At 35.4% G+C, this 21,457-nt stretch overlaps 3 protein-coding genes across 4 annotated transcripts; 2 read left to right on the top strand and 1 right to left on the bottom strand.

Annotated features, from left to right (window-relative positions):
- Positions 1 to 1,238: 1,238 nt before the first annotated feature.
- On the bottom strand, positions 1,239 to 2,492 carry LOC142237043 (uncharacterized). The gene is made up of 4 exons (XM_075308375.1): positions 2,259 to 2,492; positions 1,769 to 2,169; positions 1,594 to 1,704; positions 1,239 to 1,516 (listed from the first exon to the last, which is right to left on the bottom strand). The coding sequence occupies exons 1-4, from the start codon at positions 2,475 to 2,477 to the stop codon at positions 1,345 to 1,347; spliced, it is 903 nt and encodes a 300-aa protein (XP_075164490.1). The 5' UTR covers positions 2,478 to 2,492; the 3' UTR covers positions 1,239 to 1,344.
- Positions 2,493 to 5,167: 2,675 nt separating this feature from the next.
- On the top strand, positions 5,168 to 21,116 carry LOC142237033 (uncharacterized). 2 transcript variants are annotated; one of them, XM_075308363.1, is made up of 4 exons: positions 5,168 to 5,608; positions 5,722 to 5,933; positions 20,594 to 20,704; positions 20,859 to 21,116. In XM_075308363.1, the coding sequence occupies exons 1-4, from the start codon at positions 5,318 to 5,320 to the stop codon at positions 21,055 to 21,057; spliced, it is 813 nt and encodes a 270-aa protein (XP_075164478.1). In that variant the 5' UTR covers positions 5,168 to 5,317; the 3' UTR covers positions 21,058 to 21,116. The 2 variants fall into 2 exon arrangements, with proteins under 2 accessions (XP_075164478.1, XP_075164471.1); XM_075308356.1 differs by lacking the exons at positions 5,168 to 5,608; positions 5,722 to 5,933 and adding exons at positions 18,989 to 19,489; positions 20,294 to 20,505.
- Positions 17,349 to 17,618, top strand: LOC142219663 (large ribosomal subunit protein P1-like). The gene has a single exon (XM_075288546.1). The coding sequence runs from the start codon at positions 17,349 to 17,351 to the stop codon at positions 17,616 to 17,618; it is 270 nt and encodes an 89-aa protein (XP_075144661.1).
- Positions 21,117 to 21,457: the final 341 nt, after the last annotated feature.

Raw genomic sequence — 21,457 nt, 5'->3', positions numbered from 1 at the left:
AGTCCATATCGGGCGAAAAATATATATGGAAGCTATATCTAAATCTGAACCGATTTCAATCAAATTTGGCACATATGACTATACTACCAATTGTACTCCTTGTGCAAAATTTCAAGCTAATCGGGATAAAACTATGGCTTCTGGGTCCATATAAGTGCATATCGGGCGAAAGATATATATGGGAGCTATATCTAAATCTGAATCGATTTCAACCAAATTTAGCACGCATAGCTACAATGCTAAATCTACTCCCTGTGCAAAATTTCAACCAAATTGGGCAAAAACTCAGGCTTTTAGGACCATATTAGTCCATATCGGGCGAAAGATATATATGGGAGCTATATCTAAATCTGAACCGATTTCAATCAAATTTTGCACACTTGACTATACTACTAATTGTACTCCTAGTGCAAAATATCAACCAAATTCGGCCAAAAATCTGGCTTCTGGGGCCATATAAGTCCATATCGGGCGAAAGATATATATGGGAGCTATATCTAAATCTGAACCTATTTCAATAAAATTTTGCACACTTGACTATACGACTAAGTGTTATGGTTGTACAAAATTCCAAGCAAATCGGTATAAAACTCTGGCTGCTGGGTCCATATTAGTGCATATCGGGCGAAAGATATATATGGGAGTTATATCTAAATCTGAACCGATTTCTTCCAAAATCAATAGGGTTATATTCTGACCCAAATAAGGAACATGTGCCAAATTTGAAGGCGATTGGACTTAAATTGCGACCTAGACTTTGATCACAAAAATGTGTTCACAGGCAGACGGACGGACAGACGGACATGGTTATATCGACTCAGGGACCCACCCTGAGCATTATTGCCAAAGACACCATGTGTCTATCTCGTCTCCTTCTGGGTGTTACAAACATATACACTAACTTATAATACCCTGTTCCACAGAGTGGCGCAGGGTATAAAAAGGAAATACACACTGTCCCGGAGGTGATATAGTTGGACTTTAAATATGCTACATATTTCGGACTATGTAGCAAAAAAAAAAAACAAAAAACAATCTCTCGAATTAAAATTATGATGTCCGATTGTATTTGGGTTTCATTGAGAAGCAACTCCTCTATCTAAGGCGAGTATAAATGACTGTTAAATTCGCCACCATTTTTAAACATTTTGAAAAGTCACCTTTCTAATCCCTCTACTGTGCCAAGTCATATCATTTTAAACCCATTCATATAATGACAATTTCTATACAAAGACATATGGTTGTCACACAATATTTTTTATTTTTGCCTTACGATTTATTTCTTGATGTTTAAAATTGCTTTTAGAATTTGTTTGGCATTTTCCTCATGACATTACTTTAAACTTAGAATTTTTCTATAAAATCAGTCATTGAGCCATGGACTGATGTTGTTACAAAACTTAACCAACTGACACGACAATGTGATCCATAGAGTCTGGAGCAATCGTTAATGGAATGATGGTGATTCAGAGATTGACCAAAGGTTTCATGATGCATAGCCCATGGAATGGTGTAGCTATGAATAAGAGAAAAATTATAATGATTATCGTACTATGAAGTGATTTCAAAATAAATTTCAAATTTACAATGTACCTTAAGAATATCTGAATTATGTCATGCAATAGAGAGTGGCCATAGGGTAGAAGTAAATGACGAGCTTCACACAATGTTCTCATGAAACAATAGCGAGGCAAAAAACCGTGACTGAAAAAAAATTAAAGGCCATGTCACAGAAGAAATCATGTAATTTGAAAACTATCGAACTTACAGTTGTGACCATTTCTCCAAAATGTCATAGAATAATCGTTGTGATACAGAAAGTCTATGAAAATTTGAAACTCTTTTTATTCGTCTCAAACAAATGGGTGGATATTTTGCATTTGTTTCATAGAAATGTTTAAGTGTACATTTGGAATATCTACGGGGCTCCTCAATAGAATTTACAGGTCTATTCATCCAAATGTACGGAAAATGTAGTAAATCTGGTGGCTTTTTCGTCGTAGAGGTTGTTGTGGTGATGGTGGTAGTTCCTCTATTTTTCAAAATTGAATTTGTCTTCTCGGATAGATCTAGGCCTGTTGGCAATTCATAAAATATCGTATACTCGAAAAGCACATTCAATCCACGTGGTACACCAGATAACACCGCTTTGGCATTATTGCCCTGCAACTAGGCCAACGACATCATCATCATCATCGTCATAGATGTGGTGGCCCATTTGTGTAACAATATTTTAATATGTGAGTCTGTCTACTTACTGTGATGGCTGCACCCTTTTCAAAGACCAGGAAACGTTTCTGCCTCTTGACAACAGCATCATATCGGTTTACTATTGTCCCATTGGCAGTCCAACTGTCTGGTCTAACCAAACCACAGAGGAGTACTACTTGCACAAATGCAAGACTGATGAATGTCGTCCTCATGACAACTGCATGTACTAAGCTCCAATGTATGTTTTGCCACAAAGCTCTGGACATCAACTGAATGTGTAATGGAACAATTCGACAGGCAGGCTCTGTATATAGCTGCAGCTGCTGCATCATTGTCACACTCACTTAAGCTACACAAATCAAATATAAGTTGCATGGGCCTAGTTCTATTTGCTACTCAAGGAAACCTATGATTCTCGTGCAGAGTACATGACCAAATACCACAAAATGAGCACATTGAATTCTTTGCCCAAAATGGATGAGGCAACTTGGCGCAATGAAAATGTACTGAAAATGTCCTTAATTTCTTTCACTTTGTTACCTAACATTATCTACTTTTTATAAAAAAAACTATTTTTGTTTGTATAATCACTCACCAATATTGGCCATAGAAGGTAAGGTTAGGTTAGGTTATGTGGCAGCCCGATGTATCAGGCTCACTTAGACTAATCAGTCCATTGTGATACTACAGTGGTGAACTTCCCTCTTATCACTGAGTGCTGCCTGATTCCATGTTAAGCTCAATGACAAGGGACCTCCTTTTTATAGCCGAGTCCGAACGGCGTTCCACATTGCAGTGAAACCACTTAGAGAAGCATTGAAACCCTCAGAAATGTCACCTGCATTACTGAGGTGGGATAATCCACCGCTGAAAAACTTTTTGGTGTTCGGTCGTAACAGGAATCGAACCCACGACCTTGTGTATGCAAGGCGGGCATGCTAACCATTGCACCACGGTGGCTCCCATGGCCATAGAAAGTGACCAATATTATCTACAAACCTACTCCGCTCTACTCCAAGTGGAAGAAAACCTTCAATTCGAACAAAGCACAAAACTAAAAACATTCAATATTATGGAATTTACTCGTAATTATGACATGCAATTTTCCGAGTGTACAAATAAAATATCTACAATGAGCGTCAAAATAAAGTGTACAAAGGGTTTTTCTTAATAAAAAAAATTTGCCGCGTTGAGTTTTTTTTCTAATTTTAAGTAGAGACTTCAATAATCCATACGCAAAAAAAAACTGCGAAATCACCAAATTTTGGCTATTTTTTTTAAATTTAGGTGCAATGGCTAGCATGTTCACCTTGCATTGGCAGGGTCATTGGTTCAAACCCAGTTTCGACCAAACACCAAAAAGTAATGCTGGTGACATTTCGGAATGTTTCAAAGTTTCTCTAAGTTTTTTCACTGCAATATGGATCGCCGTTTGGACTCGCGTATAAAAAGGCGGTCCCTTGTCATTGAGCTTAGCATAGAATCGGTGATATGAGAGAAGTTCACCATTGTGGTATCACAATGGACTGAATAGTCTAAGTGAGCCTGAAATATCGGGCTGCCAAAAACGTCTTTAATGCCAAACGAAATTCAAGATGGCTACAACATTGGTAAAATTTACAAATTTTAAGAAATTCTTAACTAGTTTGTGGGAGGCCCGAATTTTGTTAATCTTAAATCAAATAATGTTTAATATAATCGTAGTAATAAAGGCTGAAATAAAAATATTTTGAAACATATTCGTATGTACACTTTATTATGACGCTCAGTGTATATGCAATTTCATGAAGATCTGATAGAAACCTTGGGCCTTTATCATGCGTACAACAAATAGTCGGCCAGATGAACGGCGACCAGAGAATATCAGTCTTATTAGACTAAATAACATGGCCTGAAAAAAAGTGCATGTTGGTAAATCGATCTTCCACCTTGTAAGATCTGTCCCTTCATCTGCTTATCAATTTGTTGGTCTCATTTTTCCCACTGCCATCATTTTGTACAAAATTTGGGACATTCTCAATATTCTTTCCATTTCGGGCACTCAATTACATTTGACCAATATTTCGATTTCTGTTTTCTTACATCTTTGCTGCGTCGTGCCAAAGAAAATTCCATTAAACCACTGTCCATGGCTAAAGGCAATATAAACTATCAGATAAATGGAAAAACAAATAATCTTATGGATTGCCTATCTGGAGGCACACAATGCTAAACCTATTAGTGAATAGAATTTAAGCTTATCTTAAATGGAAAAGTTTCTACACAAACTTGACGAAGTAATCAAGAGCAAATGCTTGGCAATTAGTGCTCATGTCGACCCACTTCGCTGGAGACCACAGAGCAAAGCAATTCACATCACTTTAAAGTGAAATGAGTGTTTTGAGGGCATGCGACCAACCAATCAAACACTCAAAACGAAATACTCAATACACTCACTCGTACTCATCTGGTAACATAATAGCACAACACATACTCAATCACACACAGGCACATTTGCCATGTGGCAAAGGCAATATTTTGGTAAAAGAAAACCACTTCAAGACAATTTCCAATTTTTTTCTTTCTCTGCCTTCTTTTCTGGTATAACCCAATAAAAAAGAAGTAATAGTAACTAATTTAATTAACAGCCATCAAGAAGTTGTCCTCAATTGCGACCAATGCAGAGAGTAGAACCGAATCAAATGACTCGCAAGATCTTCTTATGGAAGTGTAAATGAGAAGCAATAGCAAAAGAAGTGTGTGTGTGTACTCTGCTCTTGATTCGAGGCGTAACAGAATTGACTTTTATGAAAGCCAATCAAACTTTGTGGTCTATAGCGGTTTGTGGAGCCAGGAGGAGGGATGATGAAATAAAAACAAAACGCTGTTTTAAGTGCGTGCCAAACAATTCCACCACATAGGGAAAGTTGTTTTTTTTTTTCTTAATTCATTCTTTCCCCATGGACACTAGGCGAAAGTTGCCTTTGAGTGTGTGTGCGTGAGAGTGTAAGGTCGAATCGCTTAATTCCATTTTGGTTTTTCTGGTGAGGAAGTCGCAAAGAACATCACCATACTGCATCAAACTTCCAGCCAAAGTTCTTTAAAATTGCAAATCACAAAGAAGACCATGAAATTGACAAAACTGTTGGAGTTTCGAGGGTCCATAGCACTATGGCTTGTCATTTATTCACTAAACTGCCACCTCTGCAATGCAGCAGGATGGGTCGATAAGGAGCAAAAAGTCGTTGCTAAACCAAACAATGTAAATGACATTGATTTTTACAATATCAGCGGCAGCAGCAACAACAGCATGGAGGACGATTACAATATCAGTGGTCGCAGTATTGTCGATGCTGAAGCGGATGTTCATTCGAGGGCTAAACGTTTCATTGCCTTCCCTTTGGGTTCATCATTTTCGGTAAGATTTATGCAAAACAAAAAAAACGAAACGAAACGAAACAAAAGAAAAACAAAGCGATAAATGTTTAAATTGGGGGAATTTTTATGTCCTTTTGTTTTCTTCGGCCACAGACAGCTGTTTGCCTGACCACTGGTGTCATTGGCAATCCCAACTACCAGTATTTAAGTATGGGCCTCAATTGGGGCATTGCTTATGACTTGCCCAATTCAACATGGATCTTGGAGCATGCCAAAGGATTTGGTTCTAAAGATGACAATGGAGCCACAATAAAACGTCGCCATCGAAGGGATCTTTATGGAAAATTGGAGACCTTAATTAGTGGGTGAGTAAAAGTTAAAAAAGGGATGATGTCAAATATTTTCAAAGTAGAACTTTATAATGATTTCGTTAGTGCCACAAGCAATATGGTAAAATTGTCAAGAAGAATTCATAATTGCATACAGTTGTCGAATTGGAAACACAATGAAAACAAAAATTCTTTATGTCAAAGATCAAACCTAGTATGTCGGTTTGCTGGTGTTGTCATACACTAAAAAAAAGTAAACTGTTTTATGGGAATAATTAACTATCTCGTGCGAAAATGCAACTAATATGTAATCCAGTTTTAGAAAGATTCCACAACAAGGGAAAACTAATGACCTGGTATACTTTTTAACTACAATTTACAAAATTACACACTCTCATAGAGGAAAACATGAAGCAAAAGTAAAGAAAAAATCAATACATGACCATACACTTGTTCATTCATCGGAACATTTTCTTCTGCTTTAATTCACGTTGAACTTATGCGTAGGTCATTGAACTTTATACCCACGTTTAGTGCACACAAGTTTGAGACAAGGATAAAGAAAATTTCATTGGGCTGAAAATTTAGCATAAGTTTAACTTCTGACTTTTTTCTCTGTACTATTCAGAACATTCTATACCATTGAGTTGAAGAAAGAATTGGGAAACCCTCGAGAAATTCCCTACCTGTAAGTTGTTAGTCTACATATATGGGTGAGGCAGCCGCCACCACACGCATACCCATCTAGAAGCTTGTATATGCCACAATTCACTATTTCAGTTACCACAATGTAACAATTCCGTTGTTACAAATCAAGATTTCAATTAGTACTGTATTAGGACATAGATTGTGTGATAACTTTTTCTAATTTACATTTAAATTTCTATACAAGGTTATAGCCACCTTTATGCATTTTATGGCCGGCCTTACGAAGACTGGATATTTCATTGTTTCGACCACATTTAATATGTGGCTGTAAAATGATGTATTGATTTGAAATCGAACCATGGCATGAGTGAATAATACTGACCCACCAAACAAATGCATTCCTTGCCAGTTAGGTTTACTTTGTTAGGCTAGGGTCAATACGTGTAAACCAAAAGCTAGTGTTGCCAAGCAAAGTGCATTTGAATTTTGTGTTGGATTCAATGGGTATTAAGAATGACTTTCACCATTGAAAATACGAGTTATCATAATAAAAACAAGTATATACGGCCGTAAGTTCGGCCAGGCCGAATCTTATGTACCCTCCACCATGGATTGCGTAGGAACTTCTACTAAAGGCTGTCATCCACAATCGAATTACTTGGGTTGCGATAACACTTGCCGATGGCAAGGTATCGTAAAACTTTTTAACACTGTCTTCTAAATTGTAAGTTAGTCCATAAGGGGTATATATTAAACAAAAAAAAGGCCGATTAAATACGTATATAATTCAGTTTGACAAAATTTTCTATAGAAATAAAATTTTGACAAAATTTTCTATAGAAATAAAAACTTGACAAAATTTTCTATAGAAATAAAATACAAAATTTTCTATGGAAGTAAAATGTTGACAAAATTTTCTATAGCAATAAAATTTTGACAAAATTTTCTATAGAAATAAAATGTTGACAAAATTTTCTATAGAAATAAAATGTTGACAAAATGTTCTATAGAAATAAAATGTTGACAAAATTTTCTACAGAAATAAATTTTTTACAAAATTTTCTATAGAAATAAAATTTTGACAAAATTTTCTATGGAAATAAAATGTTGGCAAACATTGCTATAGAAATAAACTTTTTACAAAACTTTCTATAGAAATGAAATTTTGACAAAACTTTCTATAGTAATAAAATTTGACAATTTTTACATGGCTGTTAGAGGCCATATACTAACGAAATGTACCAAATTTCAACCGCATCGGATGACTTTTGCTCCTCCAAGAGGCTCCGGAGGTCAAATCTGGGGATCGGTTTATATGGGAGCTATATATAATTATGGACCGATATGGACCAATTTTTGCATGCTTGTTAGAGACCGTATACTAACATCAGGTACCCAATTTCAAACGAATCGGATGAATTTTGCCCCTCCAAGAGGCTCCGGAGGTCAAATCTGGGGATCGGTTTATATGGGAGCTATATATAATTATGGACCGATATGGACCAATTTTTGCATGGTTGTTAGAGACCATATACTAACACCACGTACTAAATTTCAATTGGATCGGATGAATTTTGCTCATCCAAGAGGCTCCAGAGTTCAAATCTGGGGATCGGTTTATATGGGAGCTATATATAATTATGGACCGATATGGACCAATTTTTGCAAGCCAAATTTGGGGATCGGTTTATATGGGGGCTATACGTAAACGTGGGCCGATATGGCCCATTTTCAATACCATCCGACCTACATCAATAACAACTACTTGTGCCAAGTTTCAAGTCGATAGCTAGTTTCGTTCGGAAGTTAGCGTGATTTCCACAGACGGACGGACAGCCGGACAGACGGACAGACGGACGGACGGACGGACATGCTTAGATCGACTCAGAATTTCACCACGACCCAGAATATATATACTTTATGGGGTCTTAGAGCAATATTTCGATGTGTTACAAACGGAATGACAAAGTTAATATACCCCCATCCTATGGTGGAGGGTATAATAATGGTAAGAAATTCGTAATAGTGAAAATTTTCGGCTCTGTCTGATTGGAACATTGAATAAAATTCTGCTAAGGAGAAATTCAATAAGGATAAATTATATTTGACTATGGTATCAAAATTTTACTATGGTATCAAAAATTCCCCCTACAACTCTTTAAAAATGTATCTCAAAATATTTAAGGAATATAAGAGATAAAATGGTATTACTTATATTGACAACATTGCTTAAAATCAATATGTATCATTGGCATCATATCCTTTCATTTAGTTTAAAGGACTATTACTACAATGCGGAAGCTTTGAAGATGTCATATTTTGCAAAGATCCCTAGTTTAGTGTGAAATTCTGCAACAATGACAACACGATCAACATCATAGCCATTTATTTGTGGCTTGGAATTCAACATTTTATTGGAAATTTTACAAATTGATAGCAATGCATGAATGCGAGTATATCGGTGCGGTTTTCCAATTAAATTGGTTGTTTGCTATTTAACAAAAATGTTCCAATTGAACCAAGGACATTTATTGCAAGTGTTAGTGAATGTTTGTAAATTAGAAACTGAATTTCAATTGGAAACCAATATGGGGTAACTGTTTATCCACAAGGCATGCAATGAATAGGCCAAATCCTTTTCAATTCAGTATTTCCTTAATAATGGAAGTTTGTTGGTTGTTCTATGGGAAAATTATTGAGAAATAGAATGAGTGAAATCTTTGTTTTTTTTTGTGTTATCATTGTTATCCTCTAAAGCAATTCCATATGTTACTCATTGTATGGACAAAGTCCAAAATGTCCTTTGCTTTTATTTCCCATTTCAATTTCTATTTTTTTTTTTCAAGTCATTTTCTTTTTTGCGGTACATGACCGCCTACGGTTGTTTATGTTTTTAGGCCAAAAACCCAAATTTGGAACCCATCTTTAGCCTTAATGCTGTCTTCATATTGTGAAACAATTGGAAATGAAAACTGGTCTTTTGTCTGGTACAGGGAATATTAGCTTCCGTCATATACAACAGCAACCAGCAACTAAAATGGACATAGAAATAGACATTTCAGCCTTAGGTTAACAGGACATAAAATACTTTGAGTTTGATACGTCCTCCTTGCTACTCCTGTTATACTTGCAATTTATCTATAGCATTGTGTATCTGTGTTTTATCAGACAGTCATATTAGAGCCTAAATTCTATAGAAGCATAAGTCGAATGTGAGAACTTTCCGTGTCAAATATTCTAACGTACAAAAAATATATGCGATATCTTCACGAACCAGAATAGGAGATTGTGTTATAAATCACAAAGACGACTTTGGGGCCTTAGCCTGGTATAATTTTGAGAAAAATAGAATTTCGATTTTTTAAGCAATTTGGGAAAGCCACTTTCGAATTTGTGATTATTGAACAAATTTCGGCATTTTAGTGAGTTAGATTAACTGATCCTTATGCATAAAAAAGTTACTTTAATTTTTATATCACACAAGTTGAAGCAAATGGATGAAAACCTACCAAAATTGTAGTATCAATTCGTAGAAATATGACATCATGCTAGTACCATTCAAGCTGTCACTAGTTTTAATCAGGAAAAGCAAAACTAAATAACTTTTTAGACAAATAAATTTACATGGTTTTTATCATGCTTATGCCTCTAGTACCATGGAGATACACCTTTTTTCTTTCATTTGATATCCTAAATTGATTCTAGATGAAAATTCACATTTTCGACTTAGCATTGTATGAAATGGACACCTAGAAATGTAGTCAGCTCATATACACCCATGCCCACATGATTGTACATGTTTCAATTCTATCTTCCTGCCTATGTATTCCCGTGTATTTGTCCATCCAGAGATATATAAATGACCAGAAACACACAAAAAAATCGACCATTAATAAGATTGTCATTAACTTTTGATCTCAATCTCAACATCTTCATTTTATCTGCTTGTACATACTTTTTGTTCCATGTTCATGGCTTTCCTTCCTAATGCATTCACTTTGGCCATCAGAGATAAATGCGGTCATAATTTTTCATATTTGAAGTGTTTTTGACATTCATTTATCTAAGGACTCAACTTCAAGTGAGAAAACAATGGAGTCTAACATGGCCATAGGGTATGTCATGAAAGAAAACTATCTCGGATCTAATCTTCCCTTAATGAATGACAGAGAATTTATATTTAATTGTCTTTTAAGAAGGTAATTGTTTCCAATGAGGAGGGTATAGTTTTCTAGCTCTCCATTCACTATTATGGATTGCATATATCATAGAAGTAATGATACTAAAACATGGGATATAACAGGCTCGTGAAACCTTATCTTACTCATGATGAAAGACTTTGCGAAGAAAACAAACAACATATATTATTCGAATTAAAAACATAACTTGCATTTGAAAATGAAATGATTCGTATATGTTAGTTATATACCATATTTTCAATTTGGAGGAACAAGTACCAACTTGTGTTACCAACCGAGTTAAATTCTCCGTCAGACATAATACAACAACGGAATTACCTTAGGTAGATTATGGACTAAGTAAACTAAAAAAATACAAAATTAATTACGAATATCTTTAAAATAAAGAAATTGTAAATAAATGAATGTTTATACATTTAGCTTTAAAATTTGAACCTTCCACTTTAAAAGAGGACGTACCTTTAAAGTCGAATGTTTCTGAAAATAAATAACCTTTATATTAACTGTGATATTGATTCTTAGGATTAAAGATAACATAGCTACAAATATTTGAGGATTTTTTATTTTATAAAGTAAATTTTTTACTTTGAAGTACCTGAGACTTACTCACTCATGAATAGCGTTGTTAGCAATTTTAATTTTATAGAGCCCAGATTTAAGACTGGATAGCTTTCTAAAAATGATCTTTATCTTTGGATCGTAACAAATACCAAAATCCTTAAAGAAAAAAATCAAAATCTGTGGATCTAACTACTTTCTTTTTTAGTGAAGCTAACACGCTTTTAATTAAATAAAGCCGTGGCATAAATATAAAGTTAAAAAAAATGTAATTGCTTATATCAATCTGATAATAATTTATGCGATGGCAATCATTTAAATGACTGTAACCATATAAAGGGTGATTCTTTTGAGGTTAGGATTTTCATGCATTAGTATTTGACAGATCCCGTGGGATTTCAGACATGGTGTCAAAGAGAAAGATGCTCAGTATGCTTTGACATTTCATCATGAATAGACTTACTAACGAGCCACAACGTCGAATTTTCAGTGAATGGGCCCTAGACAAGTTGGCAGAAAATCCGCTTTTTTATCGACAAATTTTGTTCAGCGATGAGGCTCATTTCTGGTTGAATGGCTACGTAAATAAGCAAAATTGCCGCATTTGGAGTGAAGAGCAACCAGAAGCCGTTCAAGAACTGCCCATGCATCCCGAAAAATGCACTGTTTGGTGTGGTTTGTACGCTGGTGGAATCATTGGACCGTATTTTTTCAAAGATGCTGTTGGACGCAACGTTACGGTGAATGGCGATCGCTATCGTTCGATGCTAACAAACTTTTTGTTGCCAAAAATGGAAGAACTGAACTTGGTTGACATGTGGTTTCAACAAGATGGCGCTACATGCCACACAGCTCGCGATTCTATGGCCATTTTGAGGGAAAACTTCGGAGAACAATTCATCTCAAGAAATGGACCGGTAAGTTGGCCACCAAGATCATGCGATTTGACGCCTTTAGACTATTTTTTGTGGGGCTACGTCAAGTCTAATGTCTACAGAAATAAGCCAGCAACTATTCCAGCTTTGGAAGACAACATTTCCGAAGAAATTCGGGCTATTCCGGCCGAAATGCTCGAAAAAGTTGCCCAAAATTGGACTTTCCGAATGGACCACCTAAGACGCAGCCGCGGTCAACATTTAAATGAAATTATCTTCAAAAAGTAAATGTCATGGACCAATCTAACGTTTCAAATAAAGAACCGATGAGATTTTGCAAATTTTATGCGTTTTTTTTTAAAAAAAAGTTATCAAGCTCTTAACAAATCACCCTTTACTTTCATACACGGAATTTAGCTATACACTGAAAAAAAGAGTTTTATATATTTTAGATATAAAAGTATACTTACTTTTGACGCTAAAAAATTCCCTTGAAAATCATTAGATTCAATCGTTAAAAACTCTGTTAAAAATTCGGTTATATTTGTTTTTGAAAAAAAAAAATATTTATAACCAAAAGGGGATGTCCTTTACTGAAAATTTAGTTTCTAAGGGAAATTTTTTCTCTGGTCGTAGTATTAACATGAAAGTTTATGACATATGTATGTTTATTTACAAACAATTCGTTAAATATATATAAATAATATTTGTCTATTTTTGTTTTTCTTTGAATTTAAACATTTTTAGTTCAGCCATTTTGTTTATTGACACTCCAATGAATGAAACTCAGATTAGTTCTTAATGGCCATGTTTATGGAGTAAAAGCTCTTTAAATTCATTTCTCACATTTCATATGAACAAGCATATCATTTATCGCAGTCATCAATATCATCATCTTGCTTTTATTAAATTTTACATTTTCATCCCATCATGCTGAATACGAATTTCTCCAAGTACAAACTGAAATCCAATTCAATGTAGACAATGATACAACAAAGTTGTAAGTTTTGCAATCAATTTCTTCTCCAGAGGAGTACATCCATCCGGACAAACACACGACATTCACATGAATTCATGAAAGTCATGTCAATCAGCATGGAAAATCCAATGCAGTGCAGCTGATATTTGTGGCTGTCTGCCATCCGTACACAAACACTCAGACGCAGCTACTTGAGCATTACACTTGTACATCTGTTTGGCTGACACTGGCAACTCAATTAATTTCGATTGGTAACTCGTGCAACATAGTCTGCTAGGCGACAGGAAGACTTCGTTTGAAGTGTCAATGATGAAGGTGCAGCAACAACACTGTATGTTTCAATGTAGACATCTCAGGTGCTGAGAATGTTTCCCAATAGGTTTTTTTCAGCGGTTCTAAAAGAATTCATACAATTTCGCATGGCCACGATTTCTAAAGGGTGATTTGTTAAGAGCTTGATAACTTTTTTTTTTAAAAAAACGCATAAAATTTGCAAAATCTCATCGGTTCTTTATTTGAAACGTTAGATTGGTCCATGACATTTACTTTTTGAAGATAATTTCATTTAAATGTTGACCGCGGCTGCGTCTTAGGTGGTCCATTCGGAAAGTCCAATTTTGGGCAACTTTTTCGAGCATTTCGGCCGGAATAGCCCGAATTTCTTCGGAAATGTTGTCTTCCAAAGCTGGAATAGTTGCTGGCTTATTTCTGTAGACTTTAGACTTGACGTAGCCCCACAAAAAATAGTCTAAAGGCGTCAAATCGCATGATCTTGGTGGCCAACTTACCGGTCCATTTCTTGAGATGAATTGTTCTCCGAAGTTTTCCCTCAAAATGGCCATAGAATCGCGAGCTGTGTGGCATGTAGCGCCATCTTGTTGAAACCACATGTCAACCAAGTTCAGTTCTTCCATTTTTGGCAACAAAAAGTTTGTTAGCATCGAACGATAGCGATCGCCATTCACCGTAACGTTGCGTCCAACAGCATCTTTGAAAAAATACGGTCCAATGATTCCACCAGCGTACAAACCACACCAAACAGTGCATTTTTCGGGATGCATGGGCAGTTCTTGAACGGCTTCTGGTTGCTCTTCACTCCAAATGCGGCAATTTTGCTTATTTACGTAGCCATTCAACCAGAAATGAGCCTCATCGCTGAACAAAATTTGTCGATAAAAAAGCGGATTTTCTGCCAACTTTTCTAGGGCCCATTCACTGAAAATTCGACGTTGTGGCAGATCGTAAGTCTATTCATGATGAAATGTCAAAGCATACTGAGCATCTTTCTCTTTGACACCATGTCTGAAATCCCACGTGATCTGTCAAATACTAATGCATGAAAATCCTAACCTCAAAAGAATCACCCTTTATTTCCGGTTTGAAGAAAAAATAAACCAACCCTTGTGACATTTATCATTTCCTTCAATTGTAAGAGTTGCACGTTGTCGTTACAACTGCAAGTGATGTTTCTCAATGAAATCTTACATGTTCACGTTTCTTTGGATAATGGGTCCTTGAAATAATTCATATTCGGTCATTTAAATGTACAGACCGATCTTCAAGATTACATATTTCGAAAGGTAGAAAAAACATTTATGACAATTTTAGATTGAATTAAAAATTTAATGTAATATTTCCACACATTTAAAAAGTGACAAAGTCCACTTTATGATTGTGAATACACAGAAGAATGAGTAAAATGTTTTATAGCAAGAATGAACTACGTCGTGCGTAAATTGAACTAAATTGTAATCCACATTTTGAGATTTTCACAAAGCGTTGTTAAAACCAGGAAAATTTAGTACCCTGGTGTACTTTTCAACTGCAACTCACGACATTACAACGTCTCACATTTTGAGATTTTCACAAAGCGTTGTTAAAACCAGGAAAATTTAGTACCCTGGTGTACTTTTCAACTGCAACTCACGACATTACAACCTCTCATCGAAGGAAAAAGGAAAGCACCATGACCATTTTATCCAAGCTGTGTTCATTCTTACACGGAGAATACAGATTGGTTGTAGCAACCGAATTTATTGCCAACATCCTTTTGCCAGTTACTAATTCGGTCCATACAACTAATACAACAATAGCTATTGGTTGTGTAAACCGTCTATGGAGTAATCCTTACAGACAAACAATGCTAATGGTATGCTAATGCAAATGGTATCTTATGCCTAAGTATTTAATAATAGTGTTATAATTCTTTTTATAGTATATTTATCTTCTGAAAGATCAAAATATTTATAGTATTTATTAAACTCATCACATAGTCGGCGAACAGGATCGTTATTTTCAAAGTTTGTGCGAAAGTACTGAATGCGAAGCAGTTCAAAATTACGAGTAGGTCTTGACGGTATATTGAATGAGATACTGTTAAGAAGGAACTCAGATTTAAATCTACCATTAATAACATCAACGATAAAACAGATATTCAGCATAGTACGTCTACCTTTCAGTGTAGGCAATTTGACAAGTGAAAGTCTTTCCTTGTAAGATGGCATGGTTTGAGGAGTCCAGTGGTTCCGACGTAAACAAAACAGTAGAAATTGATTTTGTACAGATTCAACACGGTTGCAGTGTATTTGATACTGTGGGTCCCATATTACAGATCCATATTCAAGGATTGGACGCACAAGTGAGGTGTACAAATTCCTTTTTACAAATGGGTTAGAAAACTCCTTACTCCAGCGTTTGACAAATCCAAGTGATCCATATGATTTATTGACGGTTATAGATATGTGAGATCTAAAATCTAGTCTCCGATCCAACAGTATTCCGAGATCCTTAAAGGATTCAACAGTTTCAAGCATGTCGTTATTAATATAGTAATTTGTATCAATGTGGTTCAATCTATAAAAAGAGATGTGCTTGCATTTTTTTATATTCAGTTCCATCATATTCAGAGAACACCAGTTGTACATGCTATTTAGATCAGATTGAAGTAATACTTGGTCATCACTATTCCGGATATTTTTCATAATTTTAACATCGTCAGCATACATAAGTGTATTACCAAATCGAATTGCTGAATGACCTTCCACATTTACAAATAAACAGAACAATAAAGGTCCAAGATGAATGCCTTGAGAAACACCAGAAGGCACATGTATCGATTCCGAAATAATGTTATCAAATATTACACATTGAGTTCGATTTGTCAGATAACTTTCAAGCCAGGATACCATTAAGTCACTGAAACCCATGCGATGGAATTTGTACAGTAGAAGTCAGTGATTTACTTTGTCAAACGCTTCATTGAGATCAGTATAGACGACATCAGTCTGTAAACGATCTCTAAAGCCTTCATTAATCATTGTGGTCAGTTCCAAGATATTTGTTATGGTTGAACAAGATTTACAGAAGCCATGTTGTTTGGTGATAGAAAAAAGGAGACTTGATGAAGCAGCAACTGAACTGTGAAGGTTGCTACTACCTTCACAATTCAGTTGTGTTATCCAAACTTATTAATACTGGAAACCATATTAAAATGCAATTTTTTCCTCATAAATATATTTTATTTAAATATATTAATATACACATACGTGGGTACAGGTGATATATGCCATACCACGATTTGAGGATTTGATTTCTTCTGCGCTTCTTCCTGTCTGTACCTCTGGCCGTATTTTTTGTTTTGAATTAAAATGTGTAATGTCTATACGTCTTCTCCAACTTATATAAATTGGAAATAACAAAATGACATTTGAAAAATATTTCACATGTCATTCGGTTATGAAGACCGTATGTACCTTATGACTACTGAATGATTGTTGTGGATATTATTTATGGTTGGTGGTATCAACCGATTTAAACTAAAAAATTTTATAGGTGGATATAGGGTTATGCCGAAATATCTACAATTTCAAGAATTCTATAACTTTTCTTGATTGAAAAATTTCCTGTCCAAAATTTAATTAGCAAATCTATAAATAAATAGCACCATCCCATTGAATTCAATGTAATTCGATCTCTCTCCCGTAAATACTTTCGCATAAATAAATGAATAATCATTTAAAAATGGTTCAATTACTTGAATGTCCGTGATTTTCAAAATGGACTAATCGGATATTTTATGATGGCCAAACTCGATCATCGTATCAAAAAAAAAAAAAAAATAATAATAATAATCAAACAATCGTCTACCACATACATTAACAGTAGACTGATCGACTTTCAATTATTTATAAAGATGACTCAAATAGATCGACTGATTTTTATTATCACCGTCTTGAAGACCGCCAATGTTGAAGTTGAACCTTACTGGCACGGTTTGTTCGCCAAGGCTTTGGAAGGTGTTAATGTTAAGGATTTGATCACCAACATTGGCTCCGGTGTCGGTGCTGCTCACGCTGGTGTTGCTGTCGCTCTTGCTGGTGGCGATGCTCCCGCCGCTAAGGCCAAGAAGGAAGACGAACCTGAGGAATCCGATGATAATATGGGCTTCGCTCTCTTCGATTAAATGGACAATATGTTTGTTTTAAGCACCAGCGGGAGTAGCATCTTGTAGTTGAATCGACTAAAATCAACCTAAAGCTTTAGTGCGAAGAAAAACATCCGGAAAAACATCCTAGCCCAAACGAATAGATGGACAAATTTTGATTAACTCAGAAGACTATTCTAAGTCAATCAATCTTTGTCATTACGTCCGCCGCTCCACACACTTGTTATTCGAAAAATAGAGATCGGCTCTGTGCACGCAGAGAAGGGATATCATCACCCCCTACAGCAATATATTATTTTTGGATGGGGAACAGAAACATGTTTTCCTTCTCTAGGTGTGATATCCATTAACCCAGCATTATATGAGAAAGTTATTTTCAAAAAACTTTTAATTGCATAAACTTTGAATTTAAGTTTTAATGGGTTCTTCAAATATATTTATTTTAAAGACTCCGCGACAATTGTTCGGAGTCTTCAAGATCACCATGTTTGGAACCATGTCCATTGTGTTAGGAATAAATGATTGCGATAATTACCAAAAATGTTTCTCCTCAACGAATGTTAATGTCCATGTAGCTGAAGTAAATTTCATTAACATGGGTATGAGAGTATTTACATGATTGACAAAAAATTAAAAAGAATTTACAGCATCAACCCATTGAGTGAGAATTCAATGTCAGATATAAAGAAATCGATTGTAAAAAGTTCCAATTTATGTTTTGTTTTAGGATATATAGTTTAAATTGCTTCTTAGGAGAATGACGTAACTTACATTTCTTATTTTTTAATTTTGTTATAATTTATCTAATAACACTCACCTTCATATCCCAGGGACAGAAACTGAAGCTGAGCCCTTTTGGTCGATAATAGCTAGCACTCACTTTTTATCATAGTTGGCGGTATCTTTCAATCAAATTTAATCTCTTTTGAGCAAGATTTTTACTAATTTAAATTTGTATTGGAATACTTTTGGCAGGGCTTGTTTTGATTGAGCTATATTCGAGATAAAACAACATGATCGATGGTGGCTTCCACTGCCCAAAAAGAATAGACCACGGTTAAAATTTGCCACTCAACCCAGCGGCTTTATTCTCTGCCGAGAGACCGTTGTGAGTCTGAGTGAGATGAGTCTTTCAATTCACATTCCTTGGCAAGGCAAAGGAAACTTCGTTTTCTATGACCTCCCAATATTTTTGCCATAGTTTGAACTAAGCTTCATAATTCACAGATCCCATTAACGTAGTCGCTTTCTCATATCATCTAGGTTACTTTGCATTTTTCACTACCTGCTCTTTCACTTGATCTCTTGTTTCTCCCCCATTGTGCATGGCAATTAATAGCTGCAACTTTGCTGACCAGTTTCAATGTTGTGTCATTGTTTGCTCAGCTTTCAACGAGATGAACGCGTTTTCGTTTAAATCGTCGCACTTTCGAATACTATGTTCCTTCCAAATATTGCTGACAATCACAACGTGTACAGACTTGTTGCAATTTTTTCTGCTGCGCAATGCTACGATTTTTGCCTCTTGTAAAAGTGTTGTCGATAACGACAAAATATCGACGGAGAACAATTTCAGTGTCAAAAATCAAATCATAGTTGACACATTGCAGCTTAAGTCACCCTCAAATGGGGATAATGATTTATTATCGCTGGTGGGGGTTGTTCGATGCAGCAATGAAACCACAGATGTTGTGGAACACCCAGAAAAAGTAAAAATGCCTGCATCATGCCCATCATCGAGTACACAATCGTTGTCAGTGCCATCAGCAGCATCTTCAGAATTGTTGTGGTCATCGCCATCATCATCTTCTTCGCCAATATCATTGCAACACCGTTTACTTTCTCGTCCGAAACGATATCTCTCATTTCCGGAAGGAGCATCCTTTTCTGTATGTCATTGTGTATGGGTGTGTGTGTGTGTGCGTAAAAGTTCATTTTTGTATCTGTGTGTGCTCAAGAACTCGAGTTCTCCACATCGTTTGCTTCGCATGACAATATTTCCCAATATGTCAGAGTGCGGTTGTGCATACGTGTGTGTGTGTGAAACATGAATTATTTATAAGGATGTGTTGCATTCAGCAATTTTTTAAATTATTGTTTCTCCAGAAACACATTTCCTCAAGTGATGTTAGTTTTTTTCGTGCTTTCTTTTGTACTGACAAAGAAATGTTTGCCATGGCCTTCATTTGGCTGTACATGAAATTTATTGCCATGCTAAGTCTTAGAAATTAGGAGAACAAAATGAGCATATGGGATCTAGACACTACGTGCGGTGTAACGATCCGTATGATGTAAATGCAAATACAATGTTAGATTTTGACATAATGCACAGAAACAAAAACTGTTCGTAAATTAGAAATAATTTTAACAGCAGTTATGTTAATCAGTCTTTCAACCAGTTAGTTCAGACATCAATTAAATACTGGTAAGAATTGAAATTTTGACCTAAGTTGAAGTGGCAGTTACCACTTTTTCCTAAAAACGGTATACTCCAAAGCAGTAAAATTTAGTTCAATTCTATGGTATTTGATTGAGTGTAAGACCCGATTAGAACGAAATTCTAAGGCTTTATAGCAATATTTGTCTACGTGTCTTAAAATTACGCTACATCCTTCACTAATTGAGATAATTTAGTCCATCGTCTGATGAAAAAAATTATTACTGTGTGGAATAATTGATTTGCTTCCTCTCAGGTGGCGGTTTGTTTCACTATTGGAATTATAGGAAATCCTAGATTTGATTACATGGCTTTCGGTCTCAACTGGGGTGTTGCCTATGATCTACCAAATACTACATGGATTCTACATCACTTACATGGCTTTGCCAAAAGACCCATACCAACAGCCATGTGGCATAGAAGATCTCGCCGAGCTTTATATAAAGAGGTTGAACATTTCATAGATAAGTGAGGGCCATTTTCGCTAAAATAAAATGATGTTCCTCCTATTTATTTCCATTAACATGTTTTTTTTTTTTCTATATTTCTTTTACAGCATGGGCTACAATGGACGAGATTGTGTTTTGAGAGCTTTATGCGAAAGTCGCCAATATTTCCAGAATACTAAAATGGGAATGATCGGTGAAATGTTGAGGGCCATATTCAGGTAAATTCTAGATATGACAATGGTATTTCGTCTCTCAATAGATGGCTTATGTCATTGAATAGTTTTCTCATTTCAAACACGAAATTTTAGACAAAGAGCAATTAAGGTACTAACTATTTCTTTCTCTCTTTCTTAACACTCTTTCTGATTGTAGTTTACCCAAGCAACGTATTTATAAACGTGAGCTAGAAGAGGATTCAGATTTACCGATTTATGACAGAGCTTATCGAAAACGCCGATCCGCAGATGCCTTTACTGATTGTTCTACTCAATATAACTGCAACTTTTCACTACTGGAACTGGCTTTTGGAAAGTATTCAACACCACCTCCTGGATATTATGAACATCATTGAATTGTTAAAGGATTTATGGAAATAGAAATTTAATAAATAAATAAATACAAATAATAGAATTAACATTGTTTTAATTGACATTATATACAGTGAAACCTCTCAAAAGTGGACAAATTTCGTTAGACGTTTGCCCCTCATTAGTAAAAAAAACTCCCGAATGTATGAGCGGTTACACTATAGACTAATAATGAAATAGAATATATATGAAGTTGATATTCATTTTCGACTTATTTATTATTGGGCTGCGAAATAAATTCTCTCATTCAAATAAATCGGTTCGTGAAGACATATTCTAGACTTATGCAAAGTCAACTAAAATTCGAAATATAATAGGATTGAAATAGCAATAAGACTATACCAAAACCTCTGGAATCGATTTCATTGAGACGTGTTGCAAAAA

Source organism: Haematobia irritans, chromosome 1, assembly GCF_050003625.1.
Source record: "Haematobia irritans isolate KBUSLIRL chromosome 1, ASM5000362v1, whole genome shotgun sequence".
NCBI classification, from domain to species: domain Eukaryota; kingdom Metazoa; phylum Arthropoda; class Insecta; order Diptera; family Muscidae; genus Haematobia; species Haematobia irritans.
This window is presented reverse-complemented; position numbering and strand designations above follow the sequence as displayed.

Coding starts and splice junctions, on each gene's coding strand:
- LOC142237043 (XM_075308375.1), bottom strand. CDS start 2,477: ATGTCCAGAGCTTTGTGGCAAAACATACATTGGAGCTTAGTACATGCA. Junction 2,170..2,258: donor AAAAGGGTGCAGCCATCACA/GTAAGTAGACAG, acceptor TCGTTGGCCTAG/TTGCAGGGCAATAATGCCAA. Junction 1,517..1,593: donor ATAATTCAGATATTCTTAAG/GTACATTGTAAA, acceptor TCTTATTCATAG/CTACACCATTCCATGGGCTA.
- LOC142219663 (XM_075288546.1), top strand. CDS start 17,349: ATGACTCAAATAGATCGACTGATTTTTATTATCACCGTCTTGAAGACC.
- LOC142237033 (XM_075308356.1), top strand. CDS start 18,998: ATGAACGCGTTTTCGTTTAAATCGTCGCACTTTCGAATACTATGTTCC. Junction 19,490..20,293: donor CGGAAGGAGCATCCTTTTCT/GTATGTCATTGT, acceptor GCTTCCTCTCAG/GTGGCGGTTTGTTTCACTAT. Junction 20,506..20,593: donor GTTGAACATTTCATAGATAA/GTGAGGGCCATT, acceptor TTTCTTTTACAG/CATGGGCTACAATGGACGAG.